This window comes from Micropterus dolomieu, linkage group LG17 (genome assembly GCF_021292245.1).
Source record: "Micropterus dolomieu isolate WLL.071019.BEF.003 ecotype Adirondacks linkage group LG17, ASM2129224v1, whole genome shotgun sequence".
Lineage (NCBI taxonomy): Eukaryota > Metazoa > Chordata > Actinopteri > Centrarchiformes > Centrarchidae > Micropterus > Micropterus dolomieu.
The window spans coordinates 29,034,214-29,057,465 of record NC_060166.1 but is presented as its reverse complement, the minus strand read 5'-3'; the positions used below and the strand labels follow the sequence as shown (position 1 = coordinate 29,057,465).

At 39.9% G+C, this 23,252-nt stretch overlaps 1 protein-coding gene across 1 annotated transcript in view; it reads right to left on the bottom strand.

Moving 5' to 3' along the window:
- Positions 1-17,661, bottom strand: part of robo1 (roundabout, axon guidance receptor, homolog 1 (Drosophila)) — a 202,505-nt gene extending 184,844 nt beyond the window's left edge. The window contains exon 1 of the mRNA XM_046074722.1: positions 17,599-17,661. Within this exon, the coding sequence (XP_045930678.1) occupies positions 17,599-17,647 (49 nt within the window). The 5' untranslated portion in view covers positions 17,648-17,661. The remainder of the gene's footprint in view (positions 1-17,598) is intronic.
- Between the last annotated feature and the right edge of the window lie 5,591 nt (positions 17,662-23,252).

The window sequence follows — 23,252 nt, the reverse complement described above, 5'->3', positions numbered from 1 at the left end:
CATCGCAGCTCATAAATAACTTTCTCTTTCAATTCTATAATTCATCTATCTGGTATGATAAGCACAAGACTCTTTCCTCTGAGCTGACAGGTTGACAAAAACACATGAATGAAAGATTAAAGGACAATGTCTAAAATGAGAATTTCTGTGCATCGCAGTTTGACTGCAACTTTCTCACTGTGGAGTGGTCCTATTCTCATCACTATGCTTTGCTTACTGCTGTTGCTGCTTGCTGGGTCAGTAAACGTGAGCTCAGCACCTTGGCCTCTCCCTCAGACATTCACAGAATGGCCATGTCAGCACACTCCGAGCACAGTCTCTACCACGGTCCACTTGTTCAGCATGCAGAAACGTTTACCATGCTTCACTGTGGCTGTACAAAAATTGAACATCATTTCCCAGTATATGTTGCAATGTACACAGAGACAACAAGACAAGAAGTCCTCTGAGCAACATGTAACAGTAGAAATTAAGTTAATTTGTTAATTTAGGTTCGGGAGTGGGGCCACGCCTCAACCACACCTCCAATAACCTGTCAAGGCTACATATACCGCTCCGCTCAGCCTGCCCCGCTCGTTTCAGATTGTTCGACGCAAGTCAGACAACTATCTAACAGCACACACTTAACAGCACGCTTGTTTCAGATCGCTCGACCCACCCCCTTCCCTTCATCCATTCATCCCTACACACATCCACTCATCCTGTCTTCCCTTATGCCTTCATCCCTTCTTCCCTGCATCCTGCTTCCCTCATCCCTTCATTCCATCATCCCCATCCCTGCTCCCTTCATCCCCTCATCCCTTCCCATTCAGTCAGGGCACAGCTCTCTCATGTCTCATCTAGGTACCGTCTGGGGGGGCTTGCAATAAGCTCGGGCGAAAACACTTCCGAGACGGAACCCCCACACTGAGTCTCTCTGCCCGGTCTTCTGTACACCCTCTCAGACCAGCCAGACGACATCCTTCTTCCACCATCACCCTTCCCCTCTACATGCATTAATCCATCCTCCATAATCCATGCATTCCATATTTGCATGTACCTCTAAATCACACATTGTTGTGGCGTGGTCCTTGCTAGTGAAAAGCTTCTCTCAAAGTTCTACTTCCAATCAGTAACAGGTAAAGATGAGCCACCCCGTGGGTCTCTCAGGCCCACTCATCATCAAACACAACTCTGATCAAGTGATTAGATGAGTGGTGTATTTGTGGAAACTTCAGAGTGCCCAGCCACCCTTTCCTCCTCACAACCCCAGGCGGTCAGGATGAAGAGAGAGAAGGGTGAGGACAAGGCAAAATATACTTCGAATGACAGTTCACTGACAGCAAGATTAATGGCCCAACACACAAAGATCTGGAGCAGCACAGCCTTTTGATAAGACACCCTGTACCCCTTACCCACCTGGCCGCAATCTATATAAATCGAAGTCCTAGTAGATTCCAGTGGCCAATTAATGAGCGGCCCTGGCAAACGACACTGTCCCTCACACCCCGTCCCTGCCAGCCCTTCATCTAGATAATCTGATGTATCACAGACAGAAGGAAGAAAAAAAGACCTGTCAGAGATTGTGAAAGGGCAGTTATGGTAATGCACTGGTTTTAGGATGGGTGAGTGGAGTAGAATGTGTGAGTAACTGAATGTGTGTGCACATACAGTGGCGTCATGCAATTTATGAGCAGAGTAGAGGTAAGTGGGCAGGTTGAAGGCCTCTTGAGCACTGTTGTTCATATGGAAATTAGAAGTAATGAAGTCAACACTGTCAAATTCACATCTCTCTGCATTGTCACATTGATAAAGGCCACTAGAGGTAATTAATTTCTGTCAAAAATATTGAATACAGAACGGCAGGGAAATGATGTCACAGACTGAAGAGGCTGTATTGTGCTGTTGTCAAGTTTTATATCCCCACAAATCTGTCACAGTGCTCCAATATTTCACAACAAAAGTTGTTAACCATTAATAACTGTCCATTTTCACATTAATTGATGCAAATGAAATAGAAAAATGTGGGTATCACAGCTTTGCAAAATCTCTGGGGCCAGATGCAAAAAATATAGTAAAAGTCTATGCAGAAAGGTGGAGTATGCATAAACAGTCTTTGCACCAAATGTAATCCCTCACATGCATATTGTTATACATCTCATTAAAGTGTATATTTCACTCATCATGCAGCTCAGTCACTGTGAAATTATGCACATGTGAAAGAGCCCAATCCAACAGTTAGCCACAGACGGATGACGACACACCCACATTTAACCATGTTTGGACAAAAAACAGACTCATCTGGCACAGCAACATCATTTACAGATGCCAAAGCAGCCTTTGTGTCATTACACACAGCTATATTGCATCAGTACTGTATATTGTGAGCCACAACAGCCTATTGATTGATGACACATGACTAGGTCAAATTTATAATTTGATGTTTTATTATTTGATAAATTACTGTGATTTGACTGACAACAATGTTGGTCAACTAAAATAAAGCTTGAAGTAACAGGGATGATGAATAAATCTATAAATTATGGCTGCATGATTTGGAGAAAAAGTTATATTGTGATTATTGTGGACAATATTTCGATTTTCATTGCGATTCGATTATAATGGAACAAATGGTACTATGAGTCTACTTGCCTAATTATATTATAGGAAATTGCGCAAATACTGACATTTTTAAAATGTGTATTTCTCAACTTGAACAAAGTTAAACGATAAACAATAACAATGACTAGTAAAACAGATGTACAACAGAACAAGGGGAGCATGTTACTCTATGCAGGAGGCGGCTAAAAGAACCACATGTTGGCATGCTGGCTCTGGCTAAATTTACTTTCCACTGCAGAGACACTATCCACCACCTGGAGGAGGAACTAGTATACATGAGTGTATTAGTATAATATTATAACATTAAATAAAGAGTATAATGTTCAGTTAATAGTTTACTGTTAGTATAACAATAATATATTAATTACTATATTCATTATAATTTCCTATAATAGTATGCTATTTTACCACTAGTTGAATATTAAATCCAGTTACAGCTCATTTCTGTGGGTTGTTTTTATTCACTAAATCCTTGTGCAAGCAAAACGCTCTACATTGGTCTCTAGTTTGTACTAATTTGACAAGTACTAACTTGTCAATAATCTTATTGTTCAACATTTGAAAGTTTAAGTAAGTACGTCAAACTATTTTTAATCTCCCGCCCCATCCAGGCTGTGGTGCGTCGGTTGACGAAAAGTAACACTGACAAGCACGTCGGCTTTATGAAAAGTTGAACATGCTGAACAGCAAAAGGCACAGATACAGCTAGCGTTAGATGGCCAGCAAGCCAAACCCAAACCTTCCTTATCTTCTCCCTATTTTCTTGTGTCTTACAGCTTTAGCTGCCTATGACACCTCTCTGTCTCTGTCACAGAGCGACCGGACCACCTGCATTTCTCTTGATGCTCCGGTGACAAGTCAGATTATGTTTTGAACGATTAGCGGCGGGGTGGGGAGGGGGTTGCGGTAGGTTGTTGTCTTGAAAGTTACACGCACACTGCTCATAAATCATTTTTCTGATTGCACGTAGGCTTATCTGTTTGTAGAGGCTCACATGAGAAAACGGTGTGGGCGGAAATAATGAGCAGAGAAAAAGGAGCGTGTCACACACACCTTTTCAGTTTAATTAAATCGCACACTTTTTGCGGTAATGTATTCGCACATGATGACATCGCGATTGCGATTGCAATTAGATTAATCGTGCAGCCCCACTATAAATGTTATTATATGGAACTGAAGTCTAGACGCTGTTGAGATGCGCTAAAAAGACTCAAATTCCCTCCTTCATGTAATCCTCTTCTTTGCCACACTTGTACATTTCACACTCACTTCAATATTTCACAACTCACTGACAATGGTTTATGCATGCATGTTGTAAAGCCTGTTTAGAGGAATACACTGATTGCTCCACTTACTCCACACAATACTCACATACCCATATGTGACATTTATGAGTTATCAGTGGTTGTAAATGTTAGTCTTGTCTGTACTGGGTCTAAAAAGAACTTGTTATATGACATTTCCAATGTAAGTGATGGGGAACAAAGTCCTCTGTCTGTGCAAAAAATTGATTAGTCAAAATAAGTGTTCATATTCTAAAGTTATTGTCTTTTTAGTACAAAATTCCCTCTTTGTGTTACTATTTTGCCAGAGCTGCTCAACAAGTATATAGTCTGGTGAAACATAAAAATTTTGTACTGGAATTTTGTCCCAAAGAGATCATAAGGTGTGAAGACTTTATAACACGACATTAGATCTAGCTCTAAAATGTATTGAATTTTGATCTGATGGTCGCTCTTGATAAGGAAAATTTCATGAGTTTTACATGAGATCTCAGAACTTGCAAGAGGTCTGTAAACATATGTGGATGAGACACATATGAGGCTAATGGGGTTTTATGTGTGTCTGCACAGGACCTATGATTGCCTAAATGCTGACTTTTAATAACCAGTAACTGGTAGACCTAATAAACAGGTCAGAAATTCTCAAACAGTCGCAATTAACTAACCATCAAATATATTCAGGCATGAAAAACTGTGACTAATACTAATGTTATACCAATAAAATGGGCGTGAAGGATATATCAATATATCATTTTTAATAGCTACTGCTCACGGGGCACTGTAACCTTCAAGCTACGCCTTGTGCAGTCAACTTCACAGAGCTGATAAAAGTGAATGCTGGGTACACAGCCGCACTTGTGCACCAAAGCCTGAAGGTGTGACAGACACAGGCAATAAAACTCAGCAAAGAATGGTAAGATGGTTGAGACAGCGCTGTTCTCTCTCACGCTTTCTGTCGGAGACATGACATTAATATGAGACAGAGAGAGTTGGGGAAGTGCACCATATGGAGTCAAGAGGAGAGAGAAAAGGAGCAGAAAATCTGACATAAGCCCCCTGAATACAGTCAGGGTTCCACTAGCATCAGTGCAATCCTCATCAATCTGTCTATACAAACAAGTGAGTGAATGCAGGCACGCCCTGCATTCACTCACTAAGTGTAGGTGTGGGAGTGTATATGTGTGTATGCCTGCGTCTGACTGAGTGCATGACAGTTTTCCCTTTTCTTGAATGTTGTGGCCCAGCTGTGTGTTTAACCCCCCATACTTCGTCCGGCCATAGGTCTCCTCATCCAGGCAATCACAGGACAGAGGCCAACGTCCTCTCAGCATCCTTGAGCGCCTGTGATGGGCACACAGCCAATGACTGATCACTCGCTTGTTCGCTCTCGTCAGCACTTTCACTCATCCAGCTCGTCATCAATGCTCTGCGGTAATAAAACCAATGTCATCCTGCTCCTTGTGAAGTTCACATGGAGATAAAGAAAAAAAAGCCACTGGCTTTTTGTTCCAAATTAATTTCCCTCTGTCTTTGTGTAAACCATTTCCTGGGTGGCATTTAGTGCTGACAGTGAGCTAATCTCATGTTTCCTTGCCTGATTTCAACCTTCATTAGGACAATTTGTTGCTTTAAAGTCATTTTCCTTTTGACTTTTATAGTCAAGTGTGTGTATATGTGTGTTTCTAAATGGAAATAATTGATCAAGTGAGGTTGTTCTGGAGCAACAGGAGCACCTCTTTCGTTAATTACAGCTGCATGAGGCAGCCATAAACATTAGGGAAATGGGGTTGTGTATCAGGTGTATTAGCAGGACATGATCATTAGTGTGGGGACTTTGTCCAGGGAAATCTCTTATAGCCCATCATACAGAGGTTTTGCTCTGGCCAAGAGCATGTATGTAAGCATGATGCTGTGGTGTCCATCTGAGAGTTTAGGGAGAGATAGCAGTCATACAGAACAACAGACATTAAGTTTTGGTAGCGTCTGGCCATAACTCACGTTGGGGCAGAGATAGGCCTATATTCTTTTTTAATCTTTCTGCTTACTTACTATTATATCACAATAGGAAAATTCCATATCTCCGAACATTGTCTAACATTTCTTATCCAAATCATTACGTGTGCAGTGGACAGCTATACATTGGAACTGGCTAAAAGTGCCTGTGGAGATTATGAGGGTGCAGATGGGACAACAACATTAAGAGGAGATAAGGGAAACTCATAAAATAGCAGCGTTTCATTTCCTAAAAACCCAATAGATGCCAGGGCTGCCTGACTGACTATCAGCTAGTCCGTAGAATCATAGCTTGGTTATCGTTTCTGTGAATTGAATGGTAGACCAGGATCACATAGGTGGCTGTGGCTGGAATGTTGATGCTAACATGCAGGCATACTTTTTGAGTAAGAATTTGAAGAGGATGACATACTGTAAACCATTGCCAAATTAATGAGTTATTTATTCCAATCAAGCTAAAATGTGGGAGAAGCACTGTACATGGAAGTAGAGTTACTACATCCTGTTCCTGACTTTAAAGCTTTTTATACACTTCATCCATATTCTCTCCATGCACCTGACCTTCTGCTTTAGAAGCACAACACACATTAATATTTAATATCACAAACACAGATACACCTACACCCCTCAGTGTTGGGAAGTCTCTACAGAACAGCATACAGCCTGGCTACCTCATCTGGTGTTTTACAGTGCATTCACACAAACGGACACGGTGACTATTAAAATCAAAACAAATGCAATTGGTTGTTACACACTTCGTTCAACTTTCCCAAATTGCACCTCAGGCAATCTTTCTTTAAACGTCTTTAAACAGTAGTGGACGGCATCAGCACGTTTTTTAAATGTTTTAATTTCGAAAGAGTGTCATCCTCTTGCATCTCTGTTGAAGTTTGTATGAGTAAACAGGGCATTAGACTAAGGGAGACTAGGCACTCTCAGTATAGTGAAACAAGGAATAACATGCATTTATGTTTCAGTGATAGCTGTTGTATTTGGTTGGATATGTATTTCTAACAAAGGATCTGTTTAATATAAATTTTTCAAAATCAGATCGGAGTGTGTGGATGCTTGTCCTATCATTATACATTGAATCTAAGCTACAGCACCTCCAACAAGCTTTTGTTTGGTGAGCAGCAATCTTTACGTACTGGACTATTTCTAACAACAGATGTATGATCACCCCAATTATTTCTACTTTACTTCACCACAGATGAACTTTTAAGAAGGCACCTGAAAGTGGATCCAACCCCCAGAGCTGAATGTTGCAGTTTTCACTTAGGGAGAGGCTTAAAAAATTACCAGACCCTTCCTTCCTCTTCTCTTCTTCCTCATCAATTGTCCGCATGTCTGTGCATCAGTGTCTCAGGGCAGCAGAAGCCAAAGTGATGGAGACAAAAGGCGGTTTGGGTATTAATTCAGAGCTCACGTCTTCTTTCAGGATCCTTTCACATGCAAAACACCAGGCTGAGCAATGGGCAGAGGGGAACGCTGACAATTACAGCTTCACATTGAGCCACTATTGGAGACTCACTCTTCAGACTGATTGACAAATGAAAGGGCTGAAATAGCTTCCATATAAAATGGCCACTTGCCAGAATAGGGGGATCATCTCCAATATCTTGTCTCAAATGGGAAACGGAAAAGATGAGCGTGAATGGAAAATTGAGCTCACAATTCAGTGCTTTACAAAGGCCATTTAGGCTACATGCACAGAATACCCAGTGGTATGGCAGAGTCTTTAAAGTTCAAATTCAATGGAACATCAAGATAGAGCAGCGACTATTTGGGGAGATTTGTATCCAACTGTCCTTTTCCTTCAATCTATAAACTTCTCATACTTCACTGCCTAATCCACTCTCCTGTTCATACACAGATGGACATAAATGATAGTTACACACAAACATGCACTGATTAGCCAAAATTGCATTGTTCATACAGCAAAAATCAACAAATATGTCTGAAATTCTGTGTAAATCATTTCTGGGGAAACAAAATGAGATGTTCATTGTCCTGCTAAGCACGTAGACAGATAGATTTCCAATCATGGATGTTGCTCAGTTTGCCTGCTAGTCCCTCAGTGTACCCAATCTACACAGCTGAGTACAGAATCCAAATCAGTTTGTGGAGATGAATGCCTGTTGAGTGCCTTATCAAATGTGAAACCAGAATGACATGGCTCCCGCCTGTGTGAGAACTGTCAATGTTTTCTTGCTGAGACTGACTGTAACATTCAACTTCTATTTACGAATCAGATATGACTTAATAAAGGTATGCTGGGAAAAATGTATGCAGAGTTGTTTTTTACTTACATAAACATTTCTTGAAGGCAAAGATGTAGTGGAGGCAGAAGTAATTTTAACCTCAATTAGAGGAGTCAAAGAACTGCAAAAAATAACTAAATATGAATAACACAAAAGACAATGACTATGATTTTATTGTGTTTAAAGGGTAAGTTTTTATTCCTGTTAGGGTTATCCCAGTGGAAATATACTACGACACAGTAGCCTGAAGAGGAGCCCCTGCAACTGGAATTGCCTCCACAGTGATTTGGCAAAATCAATTGTCTTGAGGGTAAAAACTAAGACTTATTATCAATTAACAAAACTACATGAAAAAAGTAAATGTGGCAAGAAAGAATCAGTCTTACTGTTGTGTGCATGAAATGCAGGTAGCCAGAGACACAACACAGGTATAAATAACAAGTACTTCTGTCTGAGAGCGCAAACAGCTGCAGGAGAGTGATGAGTGCTGCCGTAGGAGCACAAACAGGTTCTTTAATGGAGAGAGGGATGTGAGGAGAAATTCATTTGTGAGATGACACTCTCCTACAGCCCCACAGCACAAACCCCATGAGGGGGATGTTGTGGCTCAGAGGATGGGCTGTGGTGGTGGGGGGTGGATGTGAGTGTGAGGGGGTCGGTGCAGGGCAGATTGAGGAACGGGGTGAAAAGATGCAGAGGTGCCTGTGTCACGTCTCTATGGAAATCAATAAACTCTGCTGCATGCACAGCACACCATATCACACATGCACAAGTGTACGCATACACACACACAAGCACACACACAGCACAGGGATTGAAGAGGTATGAAGGAGTTGCATGCAGAAAAATGGGCAGCCGTACTGTTATTGTATTATCTGTTCCCATATTGCCTCGAATTTGTTTTAAAAGCAGTGATATAGGATGGGAGGCAATGACATTGTGCCTTTTATTTGCCACATTCAAATATGTCCAAAAGGTATTTTTATCAATGAAATCCTTATTAAAACTACTTGCCGTGTTACATCGCATGAATATTCAATAGAAAAAGTCATACTGCAGCTTGAAGGACGTTCTGAATTAGATTAAGAAATACCTCAAATGAGGATTCCTAACTTTTAGTTAAAATGCCTAAGAGGTTGTCGATGCATGTGTAGGTGGTAATGACTAAATTAGTCAGCATATTTTATGATGACATTACAGCTTCAGCCTTTTCTGTTGATCTTGCTTAAACTTTGGGCAATGACTTGCACACACTTCTGGGCTCAAAGCATCTGCTATTATAAATATTTCTTTCTAATTAGAGTTTACCTTTATTTCTTGTTTCTTTAGGAGTGGCATTTTGTCTTTTGGTCTCTTACAGGAAGTGGGACCTGTCCTAAATATTGCCTTCCCCTTGGACTAACTTAGCAGTGAGCTGAGGTTCAAGGTGAAGTCACACTGGATACATGTGAAGCTGTAGCCGAAGGTGTTGAATTAAAAAACAGGACACTCAAGCTCAGAACATCAAATTTCAAGCCTGAGAGCAAAATAAAAAAGCTGGACCCCTGACACACACAAACACACACTCCATGACAAAAAGAGAAAAGCCCAGAAAATAAAAAGGGAGGAGAATAATAATAAAACAAATGTCCAAACCTCCCAGAGCAGATTTTTCATCATTAAATGATGGCCTGAGGGTGGAGGGAGTATGATGAGGAAACACTGGCTTGTGCCCTGCTCTGTAATTAAATGGTGGCAGGATGGAGAGAGAGGCAGGGAGATGATAAGAATTGGGCTTTGTGCCCCAGGACAGACGAATATTGTCAGATGCTTTAAACAATACGGTTATCTGTGGGCAAATTGCCTTTTTTTTGCAAACACAAAGATGGTAAACACATTGTTAGAGTATCCTAATAGAATCACTGGGTCCTCTCTCTAAAACAGAAATGCAAATGGAAAGGATGTATTTACATTAAAAAGCACAGAGAAAAAGAGAAAATAATACTATATGTGATTTGAAATATGCTCAATGAAACTAAATAATAATGCAAAATACATTTGGAATACAAGATAAACAGATTTAAGGCCCTGTGTCCACCAAAGTGTTTTTTCCTGAGGCCAGCATCTTTTTTCAATTCATTGCAATGGGAATGCTGTGTTTTTACAACATGATTAAAATGCCAGCAGTGTGATGAGGCGCTGAGCGTCTTTTCTGCGCTAGGCACTGAGCGTTTTTTTCCCGGTCGCAGAGCTGAAAAATGTTCAACTTTGGGAAAAACGCTGCGCTCATCACTGTTACTTTTTACGCAGCCATCCAATCACAGTGCAGGCAGGGCAGGACAAACACCACAATGAGCCATCTTCACTCTTAAATGAAACGATGTGCCTCCTCGCCGAGTTATTTCCTTTTCCGCAAAATCTCATGAACCCATGAATGGCGAGTCTGTTCCCTCGCTCTACATGTTTAAGCCTTCTCTTCATGCAGAGCAAGGGCCAGAGCAAGTGGTCCTACGTACTTTGTGGTGACATTTTTACATTCAGTAAAATTAGGTAACTTGCTTGCAGCACACCACGGAAATTATGTATCATAGCAACCACAGTGTCTCGAAAAAAAAACGCTTTGGTGGACACGGGCCCTAAGGTGGGTTACAAAAATAAAATACATGGTTAGAACTGCTTTAAAATATATGTCACCATTTATTTTGGTTGCTTTTTTACGTTACATCTGTTACATGTTAACAACGTGTCAATTACAAGGTAGCCACGCCCTAAAGAATGCCCTGCTTTATCGTCTATGGAGAGCCCAAGTCCTTCCCCTTCCGGCAGACCACTATGGGACCTTACTTCGGAAAAAATATGTATGGTAGTCAATGGCAAGAGACAACTAATTTTTTGATTCCGTTTGAATTGTGCTCTGAATTACACACGATGATGGTCAATTTAAAATGTACATTTTAAAGTCAAGAAAGTTGCAGTTTTATGTAAAGCTGTTGATGTATAAGACTCTGAAAATACATTATTACAAAGACCACAAACCCAAAAGGGGCGTATGTGACATCTGAAGCTAACGTTACCAGAGCTATTGTCAAAGAACTTAAACGTGTAGATGATGTGATAAAAGAACTGAGAGTCATTGGAGTAAACACAGGTGAGATATATTTCTGCGTGGAACATAGCTAAGTTATCTAGCTAGCAGCAACCAAGCAATGAACGTTAGCTAGCACTACCGCGTTAACATGTTGGTGACACATATTTTGCGAGACGAGAGATGTAGATCATTGAACGGTTTTCACATAAAACTAAATGTCACTTTACTGTTTTACGACATAAGGTTCCATGGGCTGGAAGTGGAAGCGAGTGACTTAGGCTCTCTATTTCCCTCTAAATGGAACCATAATACAAATAATAATACAAAACCAACATCCTGCTGTATTGAAGAAGACTTGAAACAAGACATTGAGTACCACTATCAGACTATCGCCGATTAAGATACAAGTGGTATTACAACACATTATGGGCTGGGGCTAGCTGGTTCGCATGCTAACTTCAGTAGATATCTCTGCAACACAATACATAGATGTCTTTGAAATGAAGTCAGAACGTCTTCACATTCTGTTGCTAATGTCAGTGTTTTGGCTAGTTCAGATCCATACTGAGGCAACTTAATCCCTAAAATGTGATTACAATAATAATAATAATAATAATAAAAATAATAATGTATTTTTATATTTTCAAATTATAAATAATCACTAGTGTTTTAATTAAATACATTTATACATACTAGCATTTTGTATTTTATTTTTATACATTAGATGAGTAAGTATTTGTAATTTCTAATTACTATTTGTACCCTCTCTGAAGTGTATTTACCATGTTCTCCATCTTACTTTGTTTGCTAACATTTCCTAGCAAAGTACAACTGAAGGAATGTCTGGGAATAGTTTTGCAGGTATTTGGTCATAAGCCAAAGCTTTTGGACAAATTTGACCAGCTGATGTCTCTATATGGGAATCCCAAGGGGAGTGCTCCTGCATCAACTCTTGAGTTTGAATATGAGTTTGCAGTGCAGACATAGTCCTTATTCAGTCACCAGCAAGCAGAAGAGATTTCCTGACATTTGATTCAAGCTTTGTCCGTACACGCCCCAATAATGAGTGTAGTTCCAGCGCAAACAATTGCATCAACACGACTTGTTTTGATTCCATTTAACACCACCGCAAAGATTTTGCTCCCCGAACACAAATACTACCATAAATCATACCTACTGGTGTTGAAAGAGATTAAACCACACACAACAAACAACACAGTCTTGATTGGACATCAGAAGAAACTATTATTGGAAAAAAAAAAAAAGTGAAAAGGAATATAAACCATAGTGACAACTGGAATAAGGACATTTGCAATTTCAACTGACTAAGAGTGGTTTGCTTTGATAAATCAGTATGGACAGTGTTCAGAGAAAGGGCCTTGACAAAGCTTTTTAATATGTCTTAATGGAATCAATGGTGTCACTAAATTGTATCGTTCTCCAAAAAACAGTCTGTTACAAGAATTTCATTATATGAAATGCCAAGCCTTCAGTCCTTTTCCTTCTACAATAATGGCACAATCTCCCTTGAGAAAGAAGAATAAAACACAGTGGTGAAATGACAATTTTTCACCCATATACAATTACAGGGCATTTTGCAAAGTGCTATATAAAGCAATCAGGAATCACTCTCGAAAGTTGGCAAGGAGAGAAGAATACTTTGTTTTTAATGTCTGGATATTTTATTTTGACATTTTCATTGGTAAAAAGCTTTTGTCTGCCCTTTGCCAAGCAAAATCTGTTGTATCCCTGCCAGTCAGGTTTTGAATTCTCTCGATGGGGACTGAAGATGAGTACAGCCATCCCTGAAAAATGGCTGTGACTCCATGGAGTCATGCTACTGATGCCAAAGTAGGCTGCTTCATTTTTCTGGCTTTAGCTTTAAATTAGATCAGACATCAGAAACGACCTTCAGATATCAGCAAAGCCAATATGCTGACTATGATGCATCCGTGAAAAAGGCCAGTGATCAAGATTTATGGAGTGAGGCTACACTGTGTGTCAAGAGTGATATGTGTCTCATCAACAGTGAAATGAAATGTCAAATTAGTTTGTGTGAGGCTGTGTGTGTGTTTTAGCTTGTCTGCAAAAATGCGCTAATGGCTGTTTGTACACATGATTGAGAGACAAACAGAAAAAGAATTTGAAATGAGACCCAAAGTGAGAGAATAAAAGGAAAGCTTGAGTGTCAAATAGGGTGCTTATAGTGCAGAACACTAATAAGGAGAGCGTCAGCAGGACAGGGGCAGCAGATCCATTCTGCTCCAGGCTCCATCTTGGCAGTACCTGTTATAAACTTTCTCTGCCGTCTTGCACAATTGGTTCTGTAATTTAAAAAGGTCAGCATGGCTCTCGTGTAATTCAATACTCTCATGGTGCTGTATTATCCACATATTTAATCACCCTCGGGGTGGTGTGCAAGCTGAATACTGAATGTAAAGGCAAGAGGTAGAACCCATTGTACAACACAGGGCCCACCTCTCCCACCTGATGTATAGCTATATGACTCACAAAATGCAGGAGGAGGAACAGCTTATTCATGAGTATGGCTTTATGTTACCGTTTTAGTTGAAAAAACATCTGGAAAATGAATAATTTGAATAAGGAATTCATCTGTGAGCATGGCATAATATAAAATTGGATGGTTGCGGGATGTTGCGAAAACATTTTTATTTTAAGTTGCACAAAGAAGAAAAGATAATTTCTTTGTCTGAATTTCACTGAGTGCACAATATTTTCTGTTATGGAGTTGTCTAGAAAATCAAACTAAAGGACAGGTTTACCAATGAAAAAATATCAGTAATATAAAGCAAAGAAAAGTCTTTATCATGAGACATATCGCCATACATATTGCACGCAATCGTCCTGTAAAAGACAACATCATAGATGTCTATGGACACTGTTAGATAACAACAGCTGACAATTCAGGAAAAATAACAACTCAAGATCTTTGCAAAAGCAGAAAGTTTACATTAAACTGAAAAGAAAAGGCATTTCGTATGACTGTATCTACCCACCCCCAACTTGAAAAATCTGAGGAACCTGTTGCACTGAGGCTGGCACAGCATAATGGGAAATTAATGATATTTCACACGAGAAAACCAATCACCAGGTAAATTACAGTGAGCAGAGAGCCACTTTATTATCTTTATATAGTAAACCCATACATGGTTCAATATACTGCACATGTGGCATGCTTAGCTGAGCAGATGACACCAGTCGAGAATGCAGCATAAAAAGAAAGAAATGACTGAATATGCTTGCCTGCAGAAATAAACAGCAGCCACTTTGCCTACATGTCCCTCCTTCTAATATGCCAAACCACATACAGCAAAGATCAAAGATAGGAACATACAACCGAATAAGCATGTACTGGATATAGGACAAAAAATCACAGTATACTGTAGTTGGAGGTTCAATCAGGTCTCTCTAACAGAGTTAGAGGATGGCATGCAACTCCCAAACTGTTACTGTATACCTTGGAAAGTTGTGACACGAAAAGGGTTGTGTATCTCCTGTAATTGTTAAGTTATTTATGGTAAAAAAAACACAAAAAAACATGTTTATACACACAATGGTGTTACTCCCACCAGAATCTCACCAAACAAGAGCGTCAATATTGGATGGTTCTGCAAAACCAATGATTAAATTCAGTGACGATGTTGTAAAAATTCTTTGCTTTTCACAATATGCACATGGCAGCTATGGCATGGTTAAGGTTAGGGAATGTTTGTGGTTAGTGCAAATAAACTATGATTAAGACGTATAAGACATAAATGCCAATCTCCTGCATAAAAGTCAGATGTACTACACAACTCTGACCTCCCCACATCCCTGTAAATAGGGCACACTACTTCATGCACTGGCACTGAGTGTACATTATAAAGTGCATAAAAGTCCAACATGAATATAATTCCTAGCATAATGAGCTGATGTATTTCCATCATCTCAAATGTTTGCCAAAGTGAGACAATGTATACAGGATACTAGCCCATTACCCATTGACCTGAGAGGGCTAACAAAGTACCTTACAAAACCCAGAGGATGAAAATACCTTTTTTTTAAAGGGGGCAGGGAACTGCCAGTATTTACTTTAGGCAAGGAAGTTAAAAGAGCTGTCAGTCTGCAAGTACGCAAAGAAATAAAAATCAAAGTAATACCAAGACATTTCTCTCTCATTGAGAGTCTATGGAAGGAAGACACATGGTCCCAGCGGAATTCGACTTTCCCACATCTAGATATTTATAACAGTTTCTTTACTCTGCTGACACATTTGCAGAAAGTACAATTCATTGCTTAGATCTGACATCTCTCTCTGGTTTGGGTGAATTGTCACTGAAGCTCAACACCTTGCTTGAGGCATAAAGAAACAAGATATATTTTCAAATATTTGTCCCCTAATCCAGTAGACTTACAGATACGTCATTCTGCACTTAAACTTTTTGTGGGTATCACCTTGTATCTTTTCAGCTATAACTACAGCAGAATGTGAGTAGCGTGCAATAGATATAAGATGATTATTACACTCACTTATTACACGCCATCAGAGCAGAGTGTCACTTCATCACAAACTGAATTCATTCCTAATATAGCTCTAACGGCCAGTCAGAGATCCTGCTCCAACGGTGTGATTGAAAGCATTTTAGCCAAGGTAATGATCCCTCACCTGTACACACACATGTGTGCAGATACACACATACACCATTAAATCAGAGGACAGGGAGCCACACATTGCCCTCTGCTTGACAAGTAAATTCCTTCCTAGATCGTGTTGGCGAAAGAAAGTACAGGGAGAAAGAAGCTGGTGGCATGAACATGGTTAAAGAAAATGAATGAGAAATGGAAGACAATAGAATGAATTTAAGGATTAGTAGATAACCGAGAGCAGCAAGTTTGAAATGCTCTGCTAAGCACGACTGCATGGAAAAGGAGAGAGATCTAAGTGTTGTGACTGAAATGACGATGTCAGTTGTGGTGACAATAAAAGCATATAGGTAAATCTCTTATCTCTGCCAGGGAGACATTTCAGTAGCATGACTCAGGCCTTACATCAGAGACAAAACTTCTTGAAACACATTTCTTCAAAGGTCTAACTGAGCCACATAAAAACAACACATCTAAATCTTTAAAAGAACTATTATACTACTATAACATTAATCAAGAAAAAATAACTTTATCGGGCAAAAGTAAAGTATATAAAAATATATATAATGTTTTAAATGCACACAATTTACCACACCTTTCTACCTAGATAACAGAACACATTGACATATTCCTCTTGGGCAGTGCATAATCTAATATAATTCAAATCTACAACATTATGAAAACTAAAAGTCTTGTAAATCTTAGTTGAAGCATGAGATACATTACTATGATCAAGGATCAATATGGACTGTTCACTACAGGCTAAATTGCAAAAGTTGAGTACTTGAGGAACTACTTTTCTTTCATTGTATCTCTATCTCTAAAACAACTGTTCCCCGTTCCTTACTTTAAGATGTTGGGAAGAACTAAATTTCATTGTGAACTTGTGATATTTTGACACAAACAACAAGATCCCTCGGTCAAACCTGTTCCAAAACACTTGACCACCAGATACCATATATTTTCAAGTATAAAGTTGTAGCATTTCCTATCATTAAGCAGATTGGAAGTTCAGTCAGAGTTTCATAGTGCCACTTGCCTTTTCCTAAATTCTTCTGATTCTCCTTCACATTTACATCTATGCTTCACATTCACATTTACAATCAAGATCAAGGAAAAGTGCTTAGGAGAGGAAAAAAGACATAATTTTTTGTGCATTTCTGCACATCTGGTGGAGTTCATAATAACCCAGCAGAGAGCTTCTAAACTGTCATGATTGCCGTCAGTGTGTTCAGGCCACAGAGGGCTCACAGTCGATTTTCACAATCTGAAAAAGTTTCATACTCATTTTTACTTAGTAACAAATGTCCCAAATGTACTCTACTCTTTCTCTACTATTTTTATCAGGATAGCCTGGAGCCTATCTCAGCATGCACTGGTTGAAAAGCAGGTACACCCTGGAGAGGGATCTGTTTTACCCATTGTATTGTATAACGGTGCAGCTAGACAACTGCTTAGATGCTTCCTGAGTGAATTGTCTAATATAAGATTTTATATAAAAAATAATGTTGCAAGTCTGGTGCCAAATGACTGCCTCAAACTATAAGGTATACAGTTATATGGCAATAATAAGTCATTAAAGCTTTAGGACAAAGGTGTCAAGCACATTATAGTCAGACAATCACACAGACTGACAGACACACTGACAAACCATGATGATGGAGCTAGAACATGAAGTTTTCATTACTGATGAGAAGACATGCCAGTGCAGAGAAATTTGATGTCTTACCTGAGACTAAAGGAACCTCTTGGCCCTGGGCCAGCCTGAGCAAAACCATTACAAAGAGGGGCGTGGCCCCCGACCACATGCCACGCATTATGATGCTCACTGTCCTGGCATCACTAGGCGTCAATCTGGAGAAATAGATAAAAATAAGATTTAAAAAGTTGCCGTGTTGCTGGGATAGCCCTCTCTTCACTTGGTTGCACAAAGAAAAAACAATAATGGATAATCAATTTATTGTACAAATTGCAATAAAATTCCAGAATGCAGGAGAAAACAACAATTACTGCAACAGTATGAACACAAAACATATTGATATTTTTTAAAGCATTAATGAATACAAAGCAACTTTCATGACAAAGGACCAACAGTTTTCTATTGAGATCCTTTAACTTGTAATAGTACTTTCTCTGTTGCTAAACTCCGTATTTCCTTTTGTTCACACAAAAACACACACACACACACACAGACACACATACCAAATGCCTCTGTGTCAAAGCGATTTCAGACAGGTGTAGACAAAAGCGTCAGAGTTTAGTGGTGTGTGCGAGACAATGCTGCTGTGCTGACATCACCTGTGCATAGTGACAGGGACCGTCTGTAGCTGGAAATAAATCTGAGGATTCTTCGGATCAGCCATCTGTGGAACAACCTGTTCACCCTTGTTTGATTACATCTAGCAGGCCAGGCAGCCTCGGCTGCTCCTTCTCCTGGTCTTTCTCCGTATCTCTCTCTCTTCCCTCTCTGCACTGCTATGCACTATGATTTTCTCTTCACAGCCCCTTTTCCCAGGCGTGACATACTCCTTGAATTGGATATGCTTCAGCTAAAATATGATGGACTTGCTTTATCATAAATTCCAAGGCACTACAGTAGTGACTGAGTCTCTTCAAGCCTTGCATCTTTTGAGACGATGAAGACCATTTAACATCGCCCCTCCACAGTAAAAAGGTTAATGTGTGGGATAATGAAAAGGAGGGTAAATGCTCACTTAGCAAAGCTACCAATGCTCTGTATATCACATGTTTCCTACAACAGTACTATTTTCTCCATCCAAGCATGTAGTAAATGTCCCTTTAATTCTTCCAAACATTTTATGTCCTCTTATTTCATGCATGGACCAAATGGACCAACTATTTGCCACTTTTTTTTGGCAGCTCCTTCGTTGATTCCATCCTTTTCTTCCTGTCTGTCTTGCTGTCCTTTCTGTAAGAGGTTTGCAAGAGAAAGAAGGCACCAGCATACAAATTTGCTTTCACTCCAATCTTATCTTCAGGTACTCACTGGACACTCTTGCAGCCCTTTATATGCATTTCTTGTCCTCAGAATTAGAAGAGCCTCTTTAACGGCTGTCTGTCAGATCTCAACCATGAGGAGTTCATTGTTGCAGAGTGTGTTATCATCACCTTCCAGTCCTCCAGTGTCACAGCAGAGCCAAAGAATGATGTGTTCTATTTGCACAATTGTACAATTTGCATGTGATAATGAAAAGTATATTTTCCGGCTAAATGTCTGATAAAGAAGTCCCTGTGGTTAGATTGAAAGATTCCAGCGCTTTCCCTCTGTCTGGCTACCTAAACCAGTAGCTACCTGTATCCTGGAGGAGTAGCAGACTATATTCCTCCATTTTTCTTGATAATTGTGTCAGATAAACAGGCAATGTGATAAATACCCAATTACCAGTCTGGAGATGGGTGTGACAAGTGGCCGCCAGGTGTCTTTGGTTTGGGAATGTGGGATACATGGCATTGAGTCAGCCTAATCAACCCAGAAGCAAACAGCGATGGAGAGCAGGATTCGTAATTCAACTCATCACCCTGTTTGATTTGATTAATGAATAGATAGATTGGAGATAAAGGAAGATTTATTTGATCCATCCCCTCTAGAAACCACATGTAAAGATGCATCACAATTCAATCAATGACTATTTCTCTGTATTCATTATTAAGCCCACTTCCATCAAAGGGAATGAACATGTCTTACAAGACTTGTTTCAGTGGCTTCCTCTGCGTTCACCACCAATTCAGTCAGAGAGGAATGAAAGGCCCTTATTGTCTCTCTTTATCTGACTCACTGACTGCTGAATGGATGGAAGCCAATTAATCAGGCAGTGACAAGAAGCTTTGCTGCTGGCTCAGTGACCAACTCCCACAAAAGACTGGAACCATCAGCAGAACAGTCACTGCCCACAAATTGATTTTTGGATGCCTACTAAACCACGGCGATGTCATTCAAAACCTCAAAGCTTCTCAGTGTGACTCTTCCACATGACCCAAGCAGTTAAACTCAACAGAGATTAGACAATTGTGGATAACATATCATTGTTACCATGGATCAACAAACATAACTTTTTTATTCAACTTGCAATGCTAGAAGTTTCCTGACATACTAATGAGATGCAATGCTCATGTGCAGTATCCTTGAACCAGGACAAGACTCGAAATGTTTAAAAGGAGGATTTGGAGGTAACTTAAGGGGAAGCTAGCTGGAGGTCTCTGAGAATAAGAATGAACTTAACATTACATCTGACTGGGACCTCTACTCACTGCTCAATCTGTTTCTCTTTTATCTTCTGCTTTTGTGCTTCCGAGGCACACTGTGCATTCTTAGGTTGACAACCCAGAAGTAAGGCAGAGCACTGTAGGATGCAAAAATATGGGGATTGAGCAATAAGGACAGGAAAACAAATACAGTGAGCCCAAACATACTAAACAGTATTTATACAAAGTGGCCACTTTATTAAGTACACCTGCACAATCTAATTGAATCAATAAAACTGTTTTGCCATGAAGTCTATGTTTATGATGCCCACAATGTTAAGGTTTTTTGACACTGTCTTACAGGTGTTTATTAAATTATGTTTGAGCACTGATGTCATAGTTAGTGTTGGTGTTGTACTGGACTGCATTATATTACAAGTGTACCTATAATGAAGACCACTGAGTATTTAATTTGTTTATATAAGTTTATATAAGAGTCTTGTAAAACACATGTATAGTAGCCGGTGCGGCAGTGGAGGAATCAGACAAAAAAGAGAAAGCATAGGGATTACACACTATTGGATGAATCGTTGGGTGCAGGTCATAGCAAATGTGTTCATCTCATGGCAAATATCCATTTAATAAACAATTCCAGGACAAGGACTGGGTTGTAGCTATTTGTAAAACCATTTCTTCAGTAGGTTTGTGAGTAGTCCTCCCAGTGTTCTTAGTGAGTAGTGTTGTTAACTGGCAAATTTTAAATTAGTGATTTACTAAATTGGGTTGCACTCTTAAAACCTCTCTAAATGTCTTATCTAGTAAAGACCTTAGTAACGTGTTTGCTATAATTGAAATCTTTGTAACTAGGTTAGTTTTAGGGGTCCAAACATTACATTTACCTGACAATCCTTAATAAATACATGTATGACTTTGTTTTATTGTGTGCATACTGTATAAGCGTGGTTACCATTTTCAAGGTATCCAGCGGTATGTAAAAGTCAAGGTTTCAAATCCACAAAAAATTTCCATTATACTGTTACTGCAGTTTCAGCTATTTTTTTATGTCTCGTCAGTCCCGCATGTTGTGTATATTGTAGAGTGTAACATGGCCCCTCGCCCTCTGGTTGGTGCGAGCAGCAGTCACCTGTGTGTAGGACTGCCGAAAGAGTGGAACCCCTGAAAACTTTCCCCAATTGAAAAATAAGACGGCAATACGACCCATCTACGGGAGCACCACCCGTCACTCTTCACTAAATCCAAGGTAACACAAATGAACATTTGCAACAAGCTAAGAGAGTTAGCGCTTTTAGCACTGGAGAGAGAGCAGAGACAGTTAGCAGGTGTAAATATTTACAACAACCAATCATTATGAAGAACTAGTGTGCGTCATGTAACTAATTTTTATTGAGTGATGCACTCATGTTATAACTATGCTGAGATTAAACCTATTAACTGGTGTAAGTGACTGCAGTGGGCTGGTCCGTAGTCACACATGTGGATAGGAGAGCAGTAGAAATAATACTACAAAGAACTGAACTGAACAGAAAAAAGGGAGTTTGTCTTGATGCATATACACACATGCAAATCTCCTTAAGTGTGTGTTGTTTTGCTATGTCAGCGTCATGTTTCGATGGAAGGCTCCTGTGCCTCTCAAGCACTCTGTTCTCTATGTCACCATGGCTGCTCCTTCCTCATAAAAATGCCTACACTGGATTAAGCATCTCACATTTACAGTACATTATGCCCCCTCACTTCATTACAATAAAAGGATTAACCTGCCTGGGATCTGTAAAGTGATCGGTTGGGACGACATGTGGCTGAACTGCTTCCCCCTTAGCGTACATCACATCTCTTGTGCTCCTCCAAGTTGAGATACTAATCATCTACTCTCCTGTGGGGGCCACGGTACAGGCTGTGGCAACACACAGGGACCAGAAACAAATCTGAAGCCATTAGGACTCCCTGCAGTTGACTTACATAATAGCATATGCTCCATCCATTCCACAGGTTAAGACCCTGTTTCAGTGTCCCACTTTTTGTTCATTGCCACTGTATGTCATGCAGTGTTGGCTGGTCACTAGAGATGTTTGTAATGGTAGGAACTATTTCAGAAACTGTTTAGTGTGGCCTAGAAGTTTTATATTCTGGGATATATGTTAAAATTGCAATAATTTAATAGAGGTAAAGGGTCTCTTCATCCCAAACTGGCAAAATGATAGAGATATGAGAAAAACCAAAATTAGAATAAATTAGAATAGCAGAAAGCACTCCAAAGTGACTGGGGAGATGGGCCTGGTCACACAGGGCCTCCCCACAGCGATCCGTCTTCTCATGAATGTGATCTGTGATAAATTAAAAGCTGATTATTTCCTGGAGGGAGAAGCCAAGCGCTTGGCCCCCAGCCCCCTCGCTGGCGGTGATGGATTAGTCCACAGTCTGCACTATGGACCTGTCCCCACTGACTGCACAGCTATGGACGCCACAGGCCTAAGTGCCTCCTACCAAGATGCCATCTCTGACAACTCTTAATTTATTTGAATAAATGCTCTGCCATCTCTTTAAAGGACTGGTCCATTTTTTCATGAGACAGATGGATGGTTCTTCAATTTTTCAATTTTTTTGAAGTAGTATTACCATACAAACATACAGCTTCTATTTGATATACTACATAGACATATTTAAACATACAAATAAGCTATCCCAATATACAATAACAGACATTTGTGTTCTATTGTCAAGAAAACAGGAATGTATTACATACCAACCAAACTGTCACTCCATTTGAGCGACCTGAGTTTATGAATGGTGGGCTTCATTATTGAAACCAGAATGCTTCTCATGTTTTGTGTTACATTTCTTAGCTGTAATATGATATGCTCTAGGAGTAGCATGAAGGGCTCAATAGACAGAAATGCCTCCCTATGAAACAGTATTATTGCAGTTAGAGAGCACAACGCAGCTGTAGGTTCAGTGTTTGAGCTCAGGCGCTGAGCTTCCACATAGCTGAGATTTTTACATTATGGTCCCATTCTCATGTGTCTGAACCATTTTCCCTGGGTCTGCATCATTTGGGCAGCCTACAGCGTAATTTGTCTGCTGTGTTTGGGTCTGCCTGAGTGGGAACAAAGGCGGTCAGCCTGGCTGTTGTCTTTTAGTGTCCCATATGTCAGAAGTCTGCTG